Genomic DNA, 24,682 nt, shown 5'->3' on the forward strand with positions numbered 1-24,682 from the left:
GCACTGTACTAAACACTTGGGAAAGTACAATATGATAATATAACAAGCTTATATAGTCTACATTCCAACTCCTGATTCTCTGACAAGTTCTCTTTTTGCTGGACCAAGGCTAGTATCTGGCCAGATACATAGGCCAGGGAAGTATTTGGATAAATATGATAAATAATAATTATTATGGTACTTGTTAAGTGTTTACTATGTGCCCAACACTGTTCTAAGCACTAGGTCAGATACAAGTTAATCAGGTTAGACATAGGCCCTGTCCCACATGGAGCTCACACGCTTAATTCCCATTTTACAGATGAGGGAACTGAGGCCCAGAGAAGTGAAGTGATCTGTCCAACGTCACACAGCAGACAAGTGGTAGAGCCGGGATTAGAACACAGGTCCCTCAGACTGTGCTTTATCCATTAAGCCATGTTGCTTCTATTTGTCAGCTCTCTTAGTTTACTTTTCCAAGATGTTGATAATGACGGTTGCACCTTTGAGATTCTCATCTCCTCGGTCTTCCACCTATTGAGGAAAAGTTTGCTTAAGTGCTTAAGTGTTGCAACAGATACGCTATAAAGTCCAGGCACATTTGCCTATTTTTTGTTCCTGGCTATGTTTGGGATTTTCTCAAACAATTGGAGCAAATACCACATCTATACGTATTGTTCGGTTTTCCTTGTTTTCTAGAACTTCATACTTGATGGGAAAAAGGTAGTCAACAGATTTCAAATGAGTGGCAACCAACACAACTAATAAAGGACAGAAATCATTTAAATAGCTTATTAATGTATTTACTTCCATACCTGTACTTTAGACAGTGATACTGCTTGAGCACTTACTGTGTGCAGAGCACTGTACTAAGCACTTGGAAGAGTACAATGTAACAGACACATTCCCTGCTCTCAAGGAGCTTGCAGTCTAGCTTACTTCACTTGATGATTGAACTGATAATGCAAGTTAACTTAAAATGAGGCATATTTAATGAAAGTCCTGATCATTTTAACCTAATTGAATTTGAAGAGGAAAAGGAAATGCAGGGTATAAAGAACACCGCAACTATTGTTATAAAGTCTCAGAAACCATTGAAGCACATATAAAAGAACCTTAGTAAAGTTAAATTTGTGAGAAACCAAGAGTCAAAAAAAACAACAACCCCAAAACAAAAAAACTATGGTTTGGCCTCAAGTGGTTTGAATATGCTGAACATGAATGAACAAAATAATTGGTTGAAGTTCCACATTTCATTCTTGTTTTGTGGGAAATTGTGCTGGAAATGCTGACTTATAATGCTTAAAGGATGTTGGGTTTTTTGTTGGCATCACCGGGAAGGATAAGTTAAGAAACAATCGTCTCCGTCAGCAAGTCTTTGCTCTTCAGATGAATTAGGAAGTGGGGCAGTCCTCAGGAAAGGACAAAATTCGTTTAGTAATTTAAAAGTAGGAAAATGTGAAATATAAAATTCTCCATTTTGGGATAGAAAGCAACTTTAATTGAAAGTGGATTTTGTTAAGTGCCTGTGGAAGAAACAGAATTTTGTCTTGAGGTAATGTAATAGTATAGCTATATGTCCTAGCTACAGTAGCTAAGAAACTTCTGTTTATCAAGACATACCTTGCCTCGGGCTTTGGTTACAATATACCTAAAAGCCCCAGGTAGAGAGAAGCAGGGAAAAATGAAGAGCCCATATCAATATGCAGGTGGAGTCCTTATCACCTTTGGGACTCTAAGTATTTTTTCTGGGGTAACAGCCTTTTTTCCGGTCTTTTCTTACAAACCTTGGTTCACTGGATGGAGTGTTCACATTGCCTGTCCCATCTGGAATGGAGCTTTGGTAAGAAAAATATTTTAATAAAAACCTTGAGCGATGGGTAATTATTTTGAATTGAACCTGTAATGGCGTTCACAAGTAAAATTATAAAGAATCTCAGAGTTCTTTCCTAAACAGTTATTACATGTTTAAAAAAAATCAATGTTGTAAACATAATTATTTGAATAATACAGTTTTGAGATATATAATTTCTAAATACGTTTTGAATGGCATTAAATATATTGAATGGCAGTCAAATAAACACTCAGAGAGCTCCTATTGAAGTTTAATTATTTGTCCTTTCAGTTCTTTTCTTTCTCTAAACATATGTTCTTAGATTTTCTTGAATTTTTCCTCTGCTTTATATTAAAACATTTTCTTTATATTTATATTGCTCCTCACCACTCCCCCCTAGATTTTCTTTCTGTGGTAACCTACTTTGTAATTTTTAATTGGAAAGACAATTGTATATTCAAAGAAAATCCAAATGGGAAAATAATCTAAAGTTGACATTATTATTATTAACAATAAAAATAATTGTGCCATTTGATAAGGGTTTAATATGGGCCAGGCACTCTACCAAATCCTGGGGTAGAAACAAGATAATTGAGTTGGACACAGTTCCTGTCCCACATGGGACTCACAGCCTTAATCCCCATTTTACAGAAGATGAAACTGAGGCACAGAGAAGATAATAATAACAATAATAATGAATAGCAACAACAATTGTGCTATTTTCTATTGATGCCTGTCTACACGTTTTGTTTTGTTTTGTTGTCTGTCTCCCCCATTCTAGACTGTGAGCCCACTGTTAGGTAGGGATTGTCTCTATTTGTTGCCAAATTGTACTTTCCAAGCCCTTAGTACAGTGCTTTGCACAAGTAAGTGCTCAATAAATACAGTTGAATGAAGGAATGAATGAAGGAAGCACTTACTATGTGCCAAGCACTGTTCTAAGAGCTGATACAAGTTAATCAGGTTGGACATAGTCCCTATCCCAAATGGGGCTCACAGACTTAATCTCCATTTTACAGAAGTCAAAACTGAGACCGATAAGTTAAGTGACTTTTCCAAGGTCACACAGCAGACAATTATCCGACCGACAATTTCTCTCCCCCCTTGAAAGCCTTATTGAAGGAACGTCTCCTCCAAGAGGCCTTCCCTGACTAAATCCCTGCTTACCCCTTCTTCCACTCCTTTCTGCACCTGACCCATTGTCTTTCTTCTTCCCTCTTCCCAGCTCCACAGCACTTATGCACGTCTTCAATTTATTTATTTATATTAATATCCATCTCCCCCCCACACACTGTAATCTCATTGTGGGTAGTGAATGTGTTTGCTTATTGTTGTAATTTACTCTCCCAAGGGCTTAGTACAGTGCTCTGCACACAGCAAGCACTTAATAAATGCAATTGAATGAATGAATGCACGAATGAATGAATGACAAATGGCTGAGCCAGGATTAGAAGCTAGATCGTCTGACTCCCAGGCCCACGCTCTTTCCATTAATAGAAGTAGAGAAGCAGCATGACTTAGTGGAAAGAGCCCGGGCTTGGGAATCAGAGGTCATGAGTTCTAATGCTGGCTCCGCCACATGTCAGCTATGTGACTTTGGGCAAATCATTTCACTTCTCTGGGCCTCACCTCATCTGTAAAGGGGGGATTAAGACTGTGAGCCCCACGTGGGACAACCTGATTACCTTGTATCTGCCCCAGCTCTTAGAACAGTGCTTGGCACATAGTAATGCTTAAACAAATGCCATTATTAGTAGTAGTATTTATTAAACAGTTATTGAGTGCAGAGCACTGCATTAAACACTGGTAAAAAATTACAGAGGTGAGAGCTAGATCTAGTCCCTGGCCCTCCAGAGGTTCCCACCCTAAAATTTAAGTGGGAAAGTGTTTGGAGGCAGACCCAAAGGAATGGTGAACAATGCAAATACAAAAGAACATAAAAGACACACTTTAAGTCCAACAAGTCTGGTGTCAAAGGGTCCAGAAAGGACTTCCAGATGCTGTCACCGAGGTCCTCGAGAGAACTTCTCACTTTAGGCTTCAAGGCTCTCCATCACCTTGCTCCCTCCTACCTCTCCTCCCTTCTCTCTGTTCACTGCCCACCCCGCACGCTCCGCTCCTCTGCCGCCCACCTCCTCACCATCCCCCGTTCTCGCCTATCCCACCGTCGACCCCTGGGCCACTTCCTCCCACGGTCCTGGAACGCCCTCCCTCCTCACCTCCGCCAAACTGATTCTCTTCCCCTCTTCAAAACCTTACTTAAAACTCACCTCCTCCAAGAGGCCTTCCCAGACTGAGCTCCTCTTCTCCCTCTACTCCCTCTACCGCCCCCCCTTCACCTCTCCGCAACTTAACCCTCTTTTCCCCCCATTTCCCTCTGCTCCTCCCCCTCTCCCTTCCCCTCCCCTCAGCACCGTACTCGTCTGCTCAACTGTATATATTTTCGTTACCCTATTTATTTTGTTAATGAGATGTACATCACCTTGATTCTATTTGTTTGCTATTGTTTTAATGAGATGTTCATCCCCTTGATTCGATTTATTGCTATCATTTTTGTCTGTCCGTCTCCCCCGATTAGACTGTAAGTCCGTCAAAGGGCAGGGACTGTCTCTCTCTGTTACCGATTTGTACATTCCAAGCGCTTAGTACAGTGCTCTGCACATAGTAAGTGCTCAATAAATACTATTGAATGAATAAATGAATGAACGGTCCATCCAAAGCTTCCCAAAGTTCTAAAATGTGGAGAGGCTTGACACTTGAAAGTCAACCGTTGACAAATTCCAGTTGTTCACAATTCCATTGTTTTTAATAGCCCATCTACAGCAACCCATCGATCATCAGTACTAGAAAAACCTAAGTCAAACCAATCATGGGACTCGGGTACGCTCCTAAAACTTTCACTTTTTTAATGGCATTTGTCAAGTGCTTACTATGTGCCAGGGACTGTCCTAAGCATTGGGATAGTTACAAGACACACATTTCCCATTTCCCATTTTATAGATGAGGTAACTGAGGCACCCAGAAGGTAAGTGACTTGCTCAAGGTCCTGCAGCAGACAAGAGAGCACTTGAGTAAAGGAGGCTCCATTTGGAAAACTCTCAGAGGGAGCTGACCCATTAGCCACACTGACCCGGAGAGGACTGCAGCTCTCATATCCCAGGAGAACAGGTTCAAATCCATCCATCTAATGTTTAGATTTACACCGGATTGATCTGGATCGAAGTCAGAGAGTCCTTCAATCCCAGCAGACGTGATCTGTAAACTATGCAATAATAATAATGATGATGATGATGGTATTTGTTAAGCGCTTACTACGTACCAAGCATTCTTCTAAGTCTGGGGGAGATACAAAGTAATCAGGTTGTCCCACGTGGGGCTCACAGTCTTAATCCCCATTTTACAGATGTGGGGACTGAGGATGGAAGACCCCAGTCGAGGAACCCTCTATCGGAGTGGAAGAAACATTAATAATAATTGTGGTATTTGTTAAGCTCTTACTATGTTCCAGGCACTATACTAAGTGCTGAGGTGGATACAAGCAAATTAGGTTAGACACGGTCCCTGTTCCACATGGGACTCCCAGTCTCAATCCCCAATTTTCAGATGAGGTAACTGAGACCCGGAGAAATGAATTGACTTGTCCAAGGTCACACAACAGACAAGTGGCAGAAGCAGCATTAGAACCCATGACCTTGTGGGTCTCAGATCCATGCTCTGTCCACTACACCTGTACTATCAGAGGGTCAGCTTTTGCTCCAGGAGAGAAGGTAGAATTTATCAGAGTAGACTCTATTCAGGTGGAATGGGCTGTTCTGAATCAAATAGTTATTTTTAATTGAATTTGTTAAGTGCTTACTATTACTATAAGTTAGTAAATTGTTTTAGATATTTCTTTGCAGAATGTTTTGATATTTACCTGTTCTTTATCCTTTCTTGCCTCTATCATACCCCTTATGAAGTGGGATTTCATCAGGAAAGAATTGTCCTAACGTTGCTAAATAGAAAATTCAGAAATTCCATAGCAGCGTGGCCTTTGAGAAGCAGTACAGCTTAGTGGCAAGAGCAAGGGCTTGGGATCAGAGGATGTGGGTTCTAACCCCTACTCTGTCACTTGTCTGTTGTGTGATTTTGAACAAGTCATTTAACTGATCTGTGCCTCAGTACCCTAAATCTGTAAAATAACAATGATGATATTTGTTAAGCACTTACTATGTGCCAAGCACTGTTCTAAGTGCTGGGGCAGATACAAGGTAATTAAATTGTCCCATGAGGGACTCACAGTCTTAATCCCCATTTTCCAGATGAGGTAACTGAGGCACAGAGAAATTAAGTGACTTGCCCAAAGTCACACAGCTGACAAGTGGCAGAGCTAGAATTAGAACCCACAACCTCTCACTCCCAAGCCCGTGCTCTTTCCACGAAGTCACACTGCTTCTGAGCCCCATGTGGGACAGGGACTGTGTCCAAACTGATAAGCTTGTCTCTGCCTCAGCTCTTAGAACAGTGCTTAGCAAATAGTAAACACTTAATACTATAATTAATATTATTATACATGCTAATCAGATGCTAATCCCGGCTCTGCCACTTATCAGCTGTGTGACTTTGGGCAGGTCACTTAACTTCTCTTTGCCTCAGTTACCTCATCTGGAAAATGGGGATTAAGACTGTGAGCCCCACGTGGGCCAACCTGATTATCTTGTATCTTCCTCAGGGCTTAGAACAGTGCTTGGCACAGAGTAAGCACTTAACCATTACCATCATGCTGAAGCAGCGTGGCTCAGTGGAAAGAGCCTGGGCTTGGGAGTCAGAGGTCATGGGTTCGAATCCCAACTCTGCCACTTGTCAGCTGTGTGACTGTGGGCAAGTCACTTTACTTCTCTGTGCCTCAGTTACCTCATCTGGAAAATGGGGATTAACTGTGAGCCTCACGTGGGACAACCTGATGACCCTGTATCTACCCCAGTGCTTAGAACAGTGCTCTGCACAGAGTAAGCGTTTAATAAAATACCAACTCAGAGGTCATGCGTTCAAATCCCAGCTCTGCCGCTTGTCACCTGTTTGACTTTGGGCAAGTTACTTAACATCTCTGTGCCAAAATTCCCTCAACTGTAAAATGGGGATTAAGACTGTGAGCCCCACGTGGGACAACCTGATGACCTTGTATCCTCCCCAGCGCTTAGAACAGTGCTTTGCACATAGTAAGCACTTAACAAATGCCATCATTATTATTATTAGATGGGACACAGTCTATGTTCCACATGGGACTCACAGTATTTTGGAGTCAGGGCTCATGAGTTCGAATCCCAGCTCTGCCACTTGTCAGCTGTGTGACTGTGGGCAAGTCACTTAACTTCTCTGTGCCTCAGTTCCCTCATCTGTAAAATGGGGATTAAGACTGTGAGCCCCACGTGGGACAACCTGATTCCCCAGTGTTTACCCCAGATCTTAGAACAGTGCTCTGCACATAGTAAGCGCTTAACAAATACCAACATTATTATTATTATTTTATTTTTTACCTGCTTGTTGTGGGCAGGGAATATATCTACCAACTCTGTTACCAGTGCTTAGTACAGTGCTCTATATTCAGTAAATACTCAATAAATATGATTGATTGATTGAGTATTCCAGTCTATTCTTTATTCCGCTGCCCAGATCATCTTCCTAAAGAAATGTTCTGGGTATGTTACTCTCCTCCTCAAAAACCTCTGGTGGTTACCTATCAACCTTCACATGAAACGAAAACGTCTCACTCTTGGTTTCAAAGCTCTCCATCCCCTTGCCCCCTCCAACCCCACCTCCCTTCTCTTCTTCTACTGCCCACCCCGTACACTCCGCTCCTCTGCTGCTCACCTCCTCACTATTCCCCATTCACACCTGTCCTGCCGTCAACCCTTGGCCCACATCCTCCCGCTGTCCTGGAATGCCCTCCCTCTTCACCTCTGCCAAACTAACTCTATTCCCCCTTTCAAAGCCCTACTGAAAGCTCACCTCCTCCAAGAGGCCTTCCCAGACTGAGCCCCCCCTTTCCCTCTGCTCCTCCTCCCCTCCTTTCCCCCACCGCTCTTCCCCCTTCCCCTCCCCTCAGCACTGTGCTCATTTGTATATATTATTTCCCTATTTATTTTGTTAATGAGGTGTATATCACCTTGATTTTATTTATCTTGATGATGTTGTCTTGTTTTTGTTTTGTTCTGTTTTGCTTTGCTTTGCTGTGTGTCTCTTCTGTTTAGACTGTGAGCCTGTCATTGGGTAGGGACTGTCTCTACCTGTTGCCATACTGTACATTCCAAGTGCTTAGTACAGTGCTTCACACATAGTAAGCTCTCAATAAATACTATTGAATGAATGAGTAGTCCTTATTTTACAGATAAGGTAACAGGCACAGAGAAGATAAGTGACTCACCCAAGGTCACACAGCAGACGAGTGACAGAGCCCGGATAAAATCCCAGGTTCTTCTGACTTTCAGGCCCGTACTCTTTCCACTAGGCCATGCTGCCTCCCATCTTTGTCTCGGCTTTTTCTTCTTAAGCCTCTGTATGTTCTCCTGTTGACCATTGGTTTGATTGATGATTGGCCATCAACAACTTCATATCATTTATGCTAATGAAATAATAATGTTAGTATTTGTTAAGCGCTTACTATGTGCAGAGCACCGTTCTAAGCGCTGGGGGAGACACAGGGTCATCAGCTTGTCCCACGTGAGGCTCACAGTCTTCATCCCCATTTTACAGATGAGGGAACTGAGTCACAGAGAAACGAAGTGACTTGTCCACAGTCACACAGCTGACAAGTGGCAGAGCCAGGATTCAAACCCTTGACCTCTGACTCCCAAGCCCGGGCTCTTTCCACTGAGCCATGCTGCTTCTCTGTGACAACACTTGACCATTGGCTAGAATGTCCTCCAGGACAATAATATAGCAACCAGGTTGTGTTCTTTAGTTTCAATGAAGTGAGGTTAATTACATCATTTATTCAATCAATCATATTTACTGAGTGCTTACTGTGTACAAAACACTGTACTAAGCACTTGAGAGAGTACAATATATCAGAATTGGTAGACATGTTCCCTGTCCACAATGAGCTTACAGTCTAGAAGGAGAGACAGGCATTAAAAGAGTGGAAAAGAGGGGGATTTGGAGTGGGAATGGCTTAGTCCAATTTTGTATCTATTTCCAGATTATTTTGTTAAACATTTGGGATTCACCTAAAAAATAATGGACTGTGTCTCTTGGCCTATGGAGCTCTCTTTAGAAACTGGGCTGCTTCTGTTGTTTGCAATTTGGTCCTTTCCCCTCTTCCCTTGCTGCATCCCATGTCATCCTGCCCTTTCCCTCACTCTCCCACCTCCCCTATGGATTTGCAAATTTGTCCCAAACTGTCCTACTCTTAAAAGATTTTTCTCCTTCCTTATTAATTGCATACAAATAGCAAAAGAAGATGTCAAAGGCAAATCAAGGTGGGAATTTGACTGTGTGGTCAACTGACAGCCAATTATGAAGTTTCGGCCTGGGGATGATTTTTCTAAAACAAAGCATAAAGTCCATGTCCACCCCCCACCCCCCGCACCAAGAACTTCCAGTGGTTACCCATCCACCCCCACATCAAACAGAAATTCCTTAATATCAACTTTACATCACTCAATCTTCTTTTCCCCTCCTATTATACCTTTCTTATTTTCTACAACCCAGGATGTCCACTCCACTCTTTTAATGCCAACCTCCTCACCGTACCTCCATCTCATCTATCTCACCACCAATCCCTCGCCCATGTCTTGCCTCTGGTCTGGAATTCTCTCCCCCTTCATATGTGACAGATTGACACTCTCCCAACCTTCAAAGCTCTCCCAAAATCACATTACCTCAAAGATACTTTCCCCAGTTAAGCCCTTCATCCATTCATTCAATCATACTTACTGAGTGCTTACTGTGTGCAGAGCACTGTAATAAGTGCTTGGAAAGTACAATTCAGCATTAAAGAAAGACAATCCCTCCCTACAACTGGCTTACAGTCTTGAAGGGGAAAGACAGACATCAAAACAAGTAAAGAGACACCACTATAAATGAATAGAAGCCCTGATTTCCCCTACTCTCTCTCCTTTCTGTATCACCCTAGCACTTGGATTTGTAGCCTTTATTCACCTCACCCTCATCCCCACTGCACTTATGCACATTATCTCTAATTGATTTTAATGTCTGTCTCTCCTTCTATACTGTAAGCTCGTTGTAGGCAGGGAACGTGTCTACCAAATCTGTTATATTGTACTCTCCCAAGTGCTTACTACAGTGCTTTGTACACAGTAAGCACTCAATAAATATGATTGGTTGAATAACTGATCGATTGAGAACACGTCTGTTTGAAGCAGCGTGGCTCAGTGGAAAGAGCATGGGCTTTGGAGTCAGAGGTCATGGGTTCGAATCCCAGCTCTGCCACTTGTCAGCTGTTTGACTGTGGGCAAGTCACTTTACTTCTCTGTGCCTCAGTTACCTCATCTGTAAAATGGGGATTAACTGTGAGCCTCACGTAGGACAACCTGATTACCTTGTATCTACCCCAGTGCTTAGAACAGTGCTCTGCACATAGTAAGTGCTTAACAAATACCAACATTATTATTATTATTATTAAGTGAATTCATTAATGAGTGTTGTAAGGGGAAAACCAATTCCTAGGGTAATAAAACAATGCTGATATCCTTTACACTAGTCAGCAGCTCACAGGACATCTTTTATTTTCATGTGGACACCTTTTAGGACACATGTGGTCTGAAAGCAGAATAATTGGTGATTAGGCTGTTTCACTTCAGGTTAGGATATTTAAATTCTAGTTCCAGCTCAGTTTGGGAATTTGGGTAAGTGAATTAGACTCTTTATAATTCCATTTCTTCATTGGAATAATAATAATTATTATAGAACCAGCGGTTGCCTCTCCACCCCAGCTTTATACAGAAACTCTTTCCATTGACTTTAAAGCACTCAATCATCTCACTCCTTCTCTCTTACCTCCCTGATTTCCTACTACAACCCAGCCCGCACACTTTGTTTCTCTAATGACAAACTACTCACTGTACCTCAATCTCGTCTATCTCACCAGTGACCCCTCTCCTACGTCCTGCCTCTGACCTGGAATTCCCTTCCCCTGCACATCCAACAAACCATCACACTCCCCACATTCAAAGCCCTCCTAAAATCACATCTCCTCCCAGAGGTCTTCTCTGATTAAGAGCTCATTTCCCCTACTATCTCTTCCTTCTGCATCACCTTTGTACTTGGATTTGTACACTTTATTCACTTCACCCTCAGCCCCACAGCATTTACGTAGATAATATATTTTAATATCTGTCTCCCCCGCTAGACTATAAGCTCCTTGTGGGCAGGGAACACAACTACCAACTCCGGGACTTTGTACTCTCCCAAGTGCTTAGGAGTATAGTGCTCTGCACACAGTAAGCACTCAATAAATATAACTGAGTGAATGAATGAATTAATTAATTAGTACAGTGCTCTGCAAGCAATAGTGCTCAATAAGTCAATTATAGTTATTGAGCACTTACTGTGCGCTGAGCACTATACTAAGCACGTGGGAGAGTTCAATACAACAGAGTTGGTAGACATGTGTGAGCTTGCTGTGGGCAGGGATTGTCTCTATTTGTTGCAGAATTGTACTTCCCAACTGCTTAGTACAGTGGTTTGCATACAATAAGTGCTCAATAAATACGATTGAATGAATTGAATGAATGCCCTCAATGAGCTTATTATAGTTTAGAGAGGAAGACAGACATTAAAAAAAATCTAAATAAATTACCATTATGTACATAAGTGTTGTGGGGCTGAGGGTGGGGTGAATACAAAGTACCCAAAAGGTATGAATTTGAGTGCACTGAGTGGGAGGCAAGGAAAGAGAGCTTAATTAAGGAAGACCTCATGGAGGATATATGACCTTATTAAGGCTTTGAAGGTGGGGAGAGTTGTGGTCTGGCATATATGGAGGGGGAGGAAGTTCCAGGCCAGAGAGAAAATATGGGAAAGGAGTTGGCAGTGAGACAGAAGAGCTTGAAGCACAGGAGCAAACTGGTGCTAGTCAATCAGTCGATCGTATTTATTCATATGTTTAATCATTCAATCATATTTATTGAGTGCTTACTGTGTGCAGAGCACTGAACTAAGTGCTTGGAAAGTACAGTTTGGCAACAGATAGAGACAATCCCTACCCGACAATGGGCTCACAGTCTAGAAGACTGGCTCACAGTCTAGAAGACGGGTGATTAATGTGTGTAGAGCATTGTAGGTAAGCGCAGACATATTCCTGAACACAAGCTTACAGTCTAGAAGAGCCAAGTATGCCATCTGGGCTGTAGTGAAAGAAATGCGATTGGCCGATTGATATCATCAGTTTATAGAGCACTTTGTTTGGTCTTGTCTTATGCCGACGAGTCGTTTCCTACCCATGGTGACACCACGGACACATCTCTCCCAGAGCACCGCCCTCTCCATCTGCAATTGTTCTGCTAGTGTCTCCACAGAGTTTTCTTGGTAAAAATACAGAATGGTTTACCACTGTAGCCTTCTGTGCAGCGAAGTCGCGTCTCCGCCCTCGACTCTCTCCCATGCTGCTGCTTCCCAGCACGGCTGAGTTTTGACTTGTAGCAGATTGCCTTCCACTGGCTAGCCACTGGCCAAGCTAGGAATGGAATGGCAGGCCTCTGCTTTACTCTCCCTCCCATAGCCGAGACTAGTAGAATACTGGAAACTCTCCAGGTGCCACCCAGAGAGGAGTTAAAGAGCACCTACAGGAAGAAAAACAATGAAACCATGAGCATTCTACAGCAATTTTGGATAGACTCATTGCAGTGGTACCACGGCACAGTGGATGGACCACGGGCTTGGGAGTCAGAAGGTCATGGGTTCCAATCAGGGCCCCTCTACTTGTCTGCTCTGTGACCTTGGGCAAGTCACTTCACTTCTGTGGGCCTCAGTTCCCTCATCTGTAAAATGGGGATGGAGTGAGCCCCACGTGGGACAGGGACTGTGTCCAACTTGATTTGCTCGTATCCAGCCCAGTGCTTAGTACAGAGCCCAACAAATACCATCATTATTACCAATAGTTGTCAGAGGATGGTCATGGGATCATTTGATGCTCAAGTTGGTAGCAAGGCTGAACATGGAAAAAGTGACCTGCTTACACAAAACTGGAAAGTTAAATAGCAAAATATTCAAAACTTACTCAGCAAATGGGTCAGATGTCACCATGTGATCAGCAATGCACTCCTGCCTTTCAGAAGAGAGAAAGACACTCTGGGTGCAACAGAGATCTAATTCATTCAATCGTATTTATTAAGCGCTTTCTGTGTGCAGAGCACCGTACTAAGCACTTGGGAAACAATGCAACAATAAACAGTGACATTCCCTGCCCACGACAAGCTCACAGTCTGGGCCTCATTTATTTCTGGGTGTGTCGCAAAGAGACCTGGATAACTGTGGTCTTTTTAAAGAGTTTACTATGGGCCAAGAATGGTACTAAGCAGTGGGGTAGATACAAGATAATCAGGTCGGACACGGTCCGAAGGAGCCAAGTGTCGGAATGCCCGGGGTCGGATAAGTTCCAAACACTCACTGGCACTATCCCCGATGTATCAGAAAGGGTTTTCCAAGCCACCAAGACAGTTCAGTGTTGGCTCGTGGAGAATAAATTCTCCTTCAAGGGCCTATTCAGTAACATCACAGTAGCCCTATTAGAACAGGATCTCTGCCTCCAAGTTCCAACCAAAATTAACTGAAAAAAAACCCTAAGGGAAATATGTGTTGCCATCAATTTGTACTTGGATTTACACCCTTTATTCACTCCTCCCTCAGCCCAACAGCATTTATGTACATAGCCATAATATATTTAAATGTTGGTATTTGTTAAGCGCTTACTATGTGCCGAGCACTGTTCTAAGCGCTGGGGTAGACATAGGGGAATCAGGTTGTCCCACGTGGGGCTCACAGTCTTAATCCCCATTTTACAGATGAGGGAACTGAGGCACGGAGAAGTTAAGTGACTTGCCCACAGTCACACAGCCGACAAGTGGCAGAGCTGGGATTCGAACTCATGAGCCCTGACTCCAAAGCCCGTGCTCTTTCCACTGAGCCACGCTATTTATTTATAGTAATGTCTTTCTCCCACTCCAGACTGTAAGCTCATTGTGGCCAGGAAACTTGTCAACCAACTCTGTTACATTGTAGTCTCCCAAGCTCTTAGTACAGTGCTCTGCACAAAGTAAATGCTCAATAAGTCCAAATGATTGATTGATCAATTTTCTAAGATCAATTTTCAAAAAAGCAACAGGGCCTAATGGGTAGAGCACGGGCCTGTGAGTCAGAAGGACCACTGTTCTAATTCCGGCTCTGACACTTGTCTGCCGTATAACTTTGGGCAAGTCATTTAACTTCTCTGGGCCTCAGTTACTTCATCTAAAAAATGAGGATAAAGACTACGAGGCCCATGTTGGACATGGACTGTGTCCAACCTGATTAACTTGCGTCTATCCCAGTGCTTAGGACAGCACCTGGCACATAAGTGCTTAACCAAAACCGTAAAGAAGTAATAGTATTACCATTTATTGAGTACCCACAGAGTGCAATGCTCTGTACTAAGTGCTTGGGAAGTTCAAAACCAGTAATTTACAAATTCCCTACCCAAAGAAGCTTGCAGTTTAATTTTTTGTTTGTTTTTATGGTATTCGTTAAGCACTTACTATGTGCCAAGCACTGTTCTAAGTGCTGGGGTAGACACAAGTCCCACATGGGGCTCACAGTCTTAATCCCCATTTTACAGAAGAGGCTGGGGCACAGAAGTTAAATGACTTGCCCAAGTTCAAACAACAAACAAGTGGCAGAGCTGGGATTAGACCCCAGGTCCTTCTGACTCCCAGGCCTATCCTTTAGCCACTAGGCCACACCACTTCTCATGGTGTCTCAAAGTGAAGCTGTTTACTGTGTAAATTTTAAAGAAGTTCTTAAGATCAAAATATATTTTTAGCATGAATAACAATGTTCTAATTATTTGAAATTAATATAAATAAAATAGATGTACCCCTGTGGGCAGGCAAGGAGGTACTAGGTCATGGAGAAAGTGCCACAGGATCTTAATTACATCACCTTAACGATCATCTTCAAGAAGAAAGATAACAGAGGCACTTTCGAAGATTATCGTGGCATCTCACTGATCCTTTTTAATCAATTAATCAGTCAAGTAATGACATTTATAAATCACCTATTGAGTGAAAGGAACTATTCTAAGCACTGAAGACATAACACACACAGAAACACAAACACACACACACTCAATATGCACATAACACCACAGCACACACTCCACTCACCATCCCACAATGTCAGAAACAGAAAAATAAAAGGAAAAAAATCAAGAAGAAAATAAGTGTTCCAAGCTCCTCTTTCTGAGTTCCAGTGTGGGACACGATAATTAGGAAATGAACATTTTTGTGGGCTGTAAATTTTTTTGTATCTGCCCAAAAAGTAGATCTATGAGTCTCATAGCTGAATTCATAATAAGTTCAGTTTAATGGAAAAGTTTTCTCAAAGTTTTATATAAATAAAGCAAAATCAAACTGGCAATGGTAACAAAAATAAGAGGGAACTACAATTCTGCAGCATTTTTAACTTGGGAAGGAAAGGGAAAGATTCTGCCAAAGTATTTAAAGCAAACTGGAATCTGATCATCTAATAGCTTAAACTATGTCCTCTGAGCTAAATCGGCATAGAGGAATAAGCCCTCCATGGCTTTTATCCTTCCAATTTTCTTTCTTCTATCAACCACATTTGAGTGAAGTGTAAATTAAGGGTGCCTCAGCTGGAAATATAGACTGTAAAAGGTTTGGCCCTCAATCTTCACCACAACTTCGGTGTTACAGTTACTCTAAAGAATAGTCTGGTTTTGTTGTACTATTTATTCTGGCTAAACCGAGACTCCCCACTCCCTCAGCCCCCCACCCCCTGGTCTTTTGGAGTCTATCCTATTGTAAAATGAAGCCAATAACCACTCATGACTCCAGATGGTTCTGCTTTTATCCATGGGATCTTTATGGTATGGCCATGCCAAGATTAAAATTTCAGCCTCAGCTACGAGAGAAGTTCTTTATTTTTTTTCAAGAGCTCTACATCCAAAATTCACAAATAAAATGTTCCAGGAAAATGAAAATCTAGGATTCAAAACAAGAAATATGCCAGACCTGGAAAGAGATGATCTAAAAAAGAAGCAGTCCACAGGGCTATATTGGTCAAAGTTTGGGATTTTCATTTTCCTAAAACTTGTTGAGAGAATGCAATGTATACAGCTAGAGCCTATATTGTGCCATTTTTAGATCAATCTTTATTTTTAGATATTGAGCGCTTACTGTGCGGAGCACTGAACTGAGCGCTTGGGAGAATACGATATGACAGAGTTGGTAGACACGTTCCCTGACCACAACAAACTTACAGTCTAGAGGGGTATCTGCTCACAGTCTTGATTCTCGCTTTAGGCTCATCAAGGATCCCCTTTCAACCAGTTCTGGCATCATAAATAGGTGATTTATGGGTTGAGGAAAAGCGGTTTGGCCCTGCTGACCACAAAGCTATCTCTCATTATACCTGTAGCTGCAAGGATTTACGGTATTTCTCTATTGCTCAATCTCCTTGTTTAAATACCTTTACTCTTCATATTGATCTTTGTTACCGCTGGCAGAGAAAACAGTTCCTGCCCTAAGACGAGGACATCGCTGTAACAAAAACAATAGGGGCCACTTTCAGAATCCATTCTCAAGTTCCTCTTTGGTACCCGAGAGGAAATTATTGGGTGTTTGTGTCAAGTTAACTGAGAGAGAGCTCAGAGAGTCTCAAAATACACCCAAAGTAAAAGTAAACTCTGCTACTTTGACAGTTTTTCAGTGTTCCGTGGCCGGCCTTAATTCCAGTTTCCCCTATTTATGGCTATCATAATTTGTGAGGACGAAGTGGAATAGACAGCTAATCAAAATAAAGCATATGGAAAAGGTTATAAACCCAAACATTATATTACTGTTGCTCCCTGCCTAAAATGGAAGTTGCAATTCTGATGACAAAGGTAACAGGGAGAGCAGAAAATAACAGTGTATAAATCAATTTGTTGTGACAGGGATGGTTTATTTCACCCATTCTCATTACAGTTTTGATTATTCTTTTCAATCCTGCATTTTTCCTTAATAGTGAGCTTGGGACAATAAATCAATTTAACCATTTGTTGCTATTTCCCATTCATTTTAACTGCACCACAGTGTTATAGAAATTGAAAAGGAGATAGTGACGTGCTCTATTCTGTTTTATTTTTCTCCATCACAGGCTGCTGCTGTTGGTGTATTGGTCTTGTTGGCTTACCAAAAACGGACCCAAAGATCACTGGTAAATGTAGCAATACTGAGCTTACTGTTGAATAAAGTAGCCCCTGAAATGCATCCATGTGATAAGTATACATGGGAAAATTAGTTCTTTCATTCAATCATATTTATTGAGCACTTATTGTGTGCAGAGCACTGTACTAAGCGCTTGGAAAGTACAGTTCGGCAATAAAGACAATCCCTGCCCACAACGGGTTTACAATCTAGAAGTAGTTTTTGCGCCTCAAAATGGAAGCCAAGCATTCATAGATGAGAGTATCCTTGGCTTCTTCTCAGCATTAGAACGCACCTGCTAAATATAGCACTATCAATCACTCGATCATATTTATCGAGCACTTATTACGTGCAGAGCCCTGAACTAAGTGCCCGAGGGAGTATAATACAACGGAATTAGCAGACACGTTCCCTGCCCATAAACAGCTTACTGTCTAGAGGGGATTCATTATCTAAAATGATTGAAATAATAGTGGTTTTTGTGAAGCAGCTCGTGCTAAGCAGTGTATTGTGCCCTGGGATAAATACAATATAAGCAGATGACACACAGTACCTGTCCCACTCAAGCGCTTAGTACAGTGCTTTGCACATAGAAAGCGCTATAAATGCTATTGAATGAATGAACATGGAGATCACATCTAAAAACACACAAAAGTCACATCTCCTCCAAGAGGCCTTCCCCAACTAAGCCCTAATCTCCCCTACTTCCTCCCCTTTTAATTTTGTAGTGTACACACTTGGATCTATACCCTTTAAGTGCTTCACATTCATCCCACCCTTGGTCCCACAGCACACGTATATATCTGTAATTTATTTTAGTGTCTGCTCCCAGATTTTAAGTTCCTTGTGGGCTGGGAATGTGTCTACCAACTCTGTTGTACCAAACATTCCCAAGTGTCTACTACAGTGTTCGGCATACAACAAGCAGTCAAAAGGTACCATTAATTGATCGATTGAGCACAATGTAATAAGGAAGAAGAAGAAGGCATTTCATCCCCATTTTACAAATGAGGACACTGAGCACCAGAGAATGGACTCTCTTGGGAAATCACTTATTATGGGATTCTCAGTCAAATAAGATGCTTTAGGTCTTGTCTTTCCTGGTGCCTGGGTTGATGCTCTGCCCAGTCATTGATCTGGAACCTTTTTTCTTAGTCAGTGGTATTTATTCAGTCAGTTGTATTTATTGAGCACCTACTGTGTATAGTAAGTACTTGGGGAAGTACAGTGTAACAACACACAAAACACATTCCCTGCTCACAGCAATGTTACAGTCTAGAGGAAGAGCTTACAGTCTAACTTACTGTGTTCAGAGCACTGTACTAAGCACTTGAGACAGAGCAGTCCAATAGAATTAGAAGACTTGTTCCCTGCCTGCAAGGAGTTTACATGTAGGGGCTGCCCCTAGTCGTCTCACAGGGAGGTGATAGAGGGGAAAAAAGTGGGAGGAGGGTCACAAACAGGTTTTTGAGGAGACACCTGTAGCTTTCAATGGCTTACGAGAAGCAGCGAGTCAGTGAAGAGAGCACGGGCTCGGGAGTCAGAGGAAGTGGGTTCTAATCCTGCCTCTGCCACTTGTCTGCTGTCTGACCTTGGGCAAGCCACTTAACTTCTTTGTGCCTCAGTAACCTCATCCGTAAAAAAGGGATTAAGACTGTGAGCCCCACATGGGATAACCTGATTACCCTGTATCTATCCCAGTGCTTAGAACAGGTCTCGGCACATAGTAAGCGCTTAACAAATACCATAATCATTAAAGTCAGTCCTCACAGGAAGCTGGACTACATTACCTCTATACTTCCTTAATTCAAGGATATTTTAAATGCAAAATCGTCTCCTAATCACCTTTGGGGAAAAAAATCTACTTTTCTTAACTAGTTTAAAATGATGACTTTTATGCTTGGCTCATTCTCTATCCTTCCACACCTCCTTCCAAAATAACAATCAAAAAGTAGTACCTTAGGGATTCAGTGTGCTCTTAAACATTAAAGTGCTGGATCTTACTCTCCATCATGTTAGCTGGCGGGGGGAGGGAGGGAAGGAGGGAGAAAGACTGTGTGTGTGTGTGTGTGTGTGTGTGTGTTTTCCAGGCATCTCTCCCCATTTCCCCACCATAAAATTAGGGGGGTGAAAAGACTTGCACTGCATCTAAAATTCCTGGAAATCCTGTACCTAAATAGTCCAATAGTCTGTTGAGATAAGGATGTTATTCATTCATTCATTCATTCATTCAATCACATTTACTGAGTGCTTACTGTATGGAGAGCACTGTACTAAGCACTTGGAAAGTACAATTCAGCAACAGATAGAGACAATCCCTACCCAACAACAGGCTCACAGCCTAGGAGGGGGAAGCCAGACAATGAAACAAAACAAGTAGGCAGGCTTCAGTAGCATCAATATAAATAAATAGAATGTCAATTTTCTTCCCCTATGGGGATGGATCAGATTGACCAGGCAAGAAAGCCAGGTCCCTTTACAGAGGGGGAGGCATTGTGTTGGTTAGCCCACAAGGGAGGAACCACTGTGCACTACTAATAGTTATGGTATTCATTGAGTTCCCAGCGCTTAGAACAGTGCTCGGCATGTAGTAAGCACTTAACAGATACATAATTATTATTAAGAGCTTACTATTTGCCGAGCACTGGGGTAGATACAAACAAATCGGTTTGGACCAAGTTCCTGTCCCACGTGGGGCTCACAGGCTCAATCCGCAGTTTACAGATGAGATAACTGAGGCACAGGGAAGTAAAGTGACTTGCCCAAGGTCATACGGCAGGCAAACAGTGGAGCTGGGATTAGAACCCATGACCTTCTGACTCCCAGGCCCGTGCTCTATCCACTAGGCCATGCTGCATATAAAAACAGCAACAAGGACAGAGGGAAATAATGAATACCACCCAGCCACTCTAGGTGGCCCTAAAGAGGTAGAATTCTGTAATCAACACCTATTTCCCTTTGCCCCTTTAGGCTGGCCAGCTAATCTAATAATAATAATTATTATTATTACTATCATGGTATTTGTTAAGTGCTTATCATGTGCCAAGCATTGTTCTACACACTGGGATGGATCCAAGTTAATCAGGTTGGACACACTCCCGTCCCACATGGGGCTCACTGTCTTAATCCCCATTTTACAGATGAGGTAACTGAAGCACAGAGAAGTGATGTGACTTGCCCAAAATCACACGGCAGACACGCGGCAGAGCCGGGATTAGAACCCCGGTCCTCTTTCTCCCAAGCCTGTGCTCTTTCCACCAGACCATGCTGCTTCCTTTGCCAGGTGCAAAATCCTTGGGGGGCAGAAAATGTGTTACGTCCTTATGACGAGAAGAGAAAATGTAACCCCAAATCATCAATGGCATTTACTGAGCACTTACTGTTTGCAGAGCACTGTACTAAGCATTTGTGAGGGTGCAAACTGTCTCAAGTGCTTAGTAAAGTGCTCTGCGCACAGTAAGCACTCAATAAATACAATTGACTGACATGTTTCCTGCTCACAACGAGCGTGTAGTCTAGAGCTTGCACTCTAGAAGGTGTAACGGCACTTTTCCTAACGAAAGGGTATTTCACTCAGCCATGTAACAAAATGTTTCCGTCTTATTTTCAGTGGGAAGCTTGTTTCACCTTTGGCATATTGAATATCGTCGGATCCCCGTTTCAATTTGTTATCGCCTTGGAGTCTGCCTTTCTTGGTCCCTATTGCTACTACTCCCTTTCTGGAATCGCAGGAACAAACTATCTTGGTTTTGCAGTGAGGTTTCCTTTTCCGTATAAAAAATTCCCAACTCTGTGTGTGGATCCATTACATTATGAGGAGTACCACCTGTCCCTACAAATATTAGATCTTTGCTCAAGCTTGGCTATGCTCTGTGCCTCTTCCACCATATTGGTAAAGCTCTCTACGAGGCTCATCCTCTTCGGACATTTAAATGTAAGTAAGGAAAAGACGGAAACGTTCCCTTCGGGTGTTTAGAATAAACGTTCAGTCTATCTGGGGTGGGTATTTTTGGGTCAGAAGCAGCATGGCTTAGTAGACACGGCACGGGCTTGGGAGTCAGAGGCCGTGGATTCTAACCCTGCCTCCTCTACTTGTCAGCTGTGTGACTTTGATCAAGTCACTTAACTTCTCTGTGCCTCATTTACCTCATCTGAAAAATGGTGATTAAGACTGTGAGCCCCACGTGGGACAACCTGATTCCCTCGTATCTACCCCAGTGCTTAGAAAAGTGCTTGGCACATAGTGAACACTTATATTATTATTATCATTGTTATTATATTTTGAATGGCATTTAAGTGCTTACTATGTGCCAGGGGTAGATACAAGATAATCAGGTTGAATGCAGTGATTCAGGATGATGATGATGATGGCATTTGTGGCAGAGTCAGGATCAGAACCCAGATCCTCCGACTCCAGACCCGTGTTCTTTCCACTAGACCGTGAGTAACTCTTCGGTACGGGAGCTTTCAGCAATTCTGATCCCCACTTAAACCTTCAGTACTTTAGAAATGAATGTACTTTAGAAATACCTTCCACATTTAGATTTCAGGAATTGGTCCAGGATTGTGGCTGGGGCTACTCAATTTTGGGGGGATTTCCCCATGTAAATGATGATATCATTATGTCAGTTGGGCACCCCTCCAGCCCTCCTCTGTCTCCCTTCCCTCCTTCCTACAGAGGAAGCTTCTCCACTACCACTGCCACTGCATTCCTTCCCTTTGGGAAAAAAATACAACACAGAAAAGAAAATAACAAAGAAAAATCCACCAGAAAAGGGGTCACAACGATCCGATGCAAAAGAACAACAGAATAAGGTGAACTAAAATGGAGTTAAAGTAAGTCTAATCACCAATATCAAAACCCCAAATAATCCCAAGCATAATACATCCGATGAACAATGAGCAAAATAAGCAAAATGAAAAATGAGGGGTCACAACAACCCAAAGCCAGGGAACAACTGAATTAAAGGGAATTAAAGTCACAACAACCCAAAGCCAGGGAACAACTGAATTAAAGGGAATTAAAACAGAGCAAAATTAGTCACATTTAACCAAACCCCAACAATCACAAACCTAATTCACCCAGTGGGCAAGAAGTAAAGCAGACAAAAATCACAAAAGGGGGAAAAAATACAGGATGTGAATGACTGATGATAAAATTGAGGAAGGAGGGTAGAATATGGCTTAAGGAGAGCCAGTCCCAGAAGCTGAAGGATGTTTTCTAATAGTGGCCCTGACTTCCCCTGACTGGCTGATAACACTGATCCACTTCAGGAGATTTTCCAGGTGCTTTTCCAGTTTGTTTTCCAGTTTTCCAGTTCAGGTGCTTTTCCAGTTTGCCCCGGCACATCAAGGTCTCACAAATGACAATCAGCCAATGAATGGTATTTACTGAGCGCTTACTGTGTGCAGAGCACTGTACTGAGCTCTTGGAAGAGTACACGATAACAATAAACAGACACAGTCACTTATCAGTGGGCCAGAAGAATCACGGGACAACAGGCTGCAACTCGTGGATATGACGAGGTATCTCCAGGTCATCCCACTAACTTACAGCCCATGACAGCCTATCCCCTTGGTCACCCGATCCCTTCTTTCCAAGGCTCACCCACATTTTTGAAGCGGTGTCTTCTCCTGCCCTTCACTCTGTCAGGGGTATTTTTTGAGTACTTACTGTGTGCAGAGCACTGTCCTAAAAGCTTGGGTAAGTACAAGACAACAAAGATGGGAGACACAATCCCTGCCCACAAGGAGCTTACCAGCTACAGGGGAGTCAGACATTAAAATAGAATAGGGAGAGGGGAAATGGTGAAGTATAATAATGATGGTATTTGTTAAGCACTTACTATGTGCCCAGCACTGTTAAGCACTGATTCCCCTGTGTCTACCCCAGCCCTTAGAACAGTGCTCGGCACATAGTAAGCGCTTAACTAATACCAACATTATTATTACTATTATTATTACAAGGTAATCATATTGGCCACGTGGGGCTCACAGTCTTAATCCCCATTTTACAGTTGAGGTAACTGAGGCCCAGAGAAGTTAAGTGACTTGCCCAGAGTTACTCAGCTGTTAAGTGGAGGAGCAGGGATTAGAACCCACGACCTCTGACTCCCAAGCCCGGGCTCTTTCCACTGAGCCAAGCTGCTTTTCCATTTCTATTTCTAACATGTATTAAGCAGCCCTGCTTCCCAGTTCTGAGCATCTTTGGGATAGTGGGGCATAATATAATTTGTTGTGTCTCTACTCCCATTAGGTAATATGAGTTTCTGACATAATGCAACGTGATTTATTGTATTAATAAAGATAGTAAAGCCTGGAGGAAAATTACACATATCTTGGTGAATTCTCTTTAGCATGGAAATCACTTGATGTTATTCAAGCATTTCTAAAATTACGGCTATTCCCCATTACCAAAAGTGAAACATGAAAAGAGAAGCAGTGTAGCTTAGAAGCAATGTGGTCTAGTTGGCCAGAGCACTTTTATGACATTTGCTTGTTTTGTGTCTTTGGGCAAATTGTTTAACTTCTCTGTGCCTCAGTTTCCTCTTTTGTAAAATGGAAATTAAACACCTCTTTTCCCTCCCCTTAAACCGTGGGCCCCTTGTGAGACAGGGACTGTCTCTAATCTGATTGCGTTAACCCCAACAAAGTTAGGCATGTAGTAAATAAATGCTTAACAAAAGCCACAATTATTATTATTGTTAATTGCCAAAACACAGGCCGTCGTCATATGTACAAATCCTGGAGCACAATGACATTCATTAATTATGTATAGTAAAACTACTTCTTTGGGCCTCAGTTACCTCATCTGTATTCTGGCAATTAAGATAGCCCCTTGTGGGACAGGGACTTTGTCCAACCTGACTAGTTTGTACAGTGCCTGCCATGTAGTAAGCCCTTAATAATAAAAATAATGATGCTATTTATTAAGCGCTTACTACGTGCCAAGCACTGTTCTAAGCACTGGGGTAGATAGAAGGTAATCAGGTTGTCCCACGTGGGGCTCACAGTCTTTATCCCCATTTTCCAGATGAGGTCACTGAGTGCAGAGAAGTTAAGTGACTTGCCCAAGGTCACACAGCTGACAAGTGGCAGAGCCGGGATTAGAACCCTCTTCCTCTGACTCCCAAGCCCCTGCTCTTTCCACTGAGCCACACTGCTGCTTCTATTTAACAAATACCATAAAAAAATGCATTAAGGGGTGAAATATCACAGTCACAAATTCATTTTCTCCCCACCTAGAATTGAATGTGCTGGGAGTCATTCCAAAAATAACTGAAATCAATGTATTGGGTAGAAGTGATAAATAATAAATACCATAAAATATCGTCTATTGATTACTGGATAGTATTTTTATTGTTCACTTATATAAAAATCTTGCTTCCAAAATAAAAATAAAACAGAAAAGCACTGCTTTTGCACTTCTGGAATCCAGAAGTCCCTTTCTAAACTCAGCATTTATTGG

At 42.3% G+C, this 24,682-nt stretch overlaps 1 protein-coding gene and 1 non-coding gene across 2 annotated transcripts; one reads left to right on the top strand and one right to left on the bottom strand.

The window, feature by feature from the left end:
* Positions 1 to 1,663: 1,663 nt before the first annotated feature.
* TMEM212 (transmembrane protein 212) lies at positions 1,664 to 21,190 on the top strand. Its single transcript, XM_029062755.1, has 3 exons — positions 1,664 to 1,822; positions 17,165 to 17,224; positions 20,825 to 21,190. The coding sequence occupies exons 1-3, from the start codon at positions 1,664 to 1,666 to the stop codon at positions 21,188 to 21,190; spliced, it is 585 nt and encodes a 194-aa protein (XP_028918588.1).
* LOC114817401 lies at positions 12,447 to 12,583 on the bottom strand. The gene has a single exon (XR_003765257.1). It is a non-coding gene; the product is annotated as a small nucleolar RNA SNORA7 (small nucleolar RNA).
* Positions 21,191 to 24,682: the final 3,492 nt, after the last annotated feature.

The sequence above is a fragment of the Ornithorhynchus anatinus genome, chromosome 1, assembly GCF_004115215.2.
Source record: "Ornithorhynchus anatinus isolate Pmale09 chromosome 1, mOrnAna1.pri.v4, whole genome shotgun sequence".
Lineage (NCBI taxonomy): Eukaryota > Metazoa > Chordata > Mammalia > Monotremata > Ornithorhynchidae > Ornithorhynchus > Ornithorhynchus anatinus.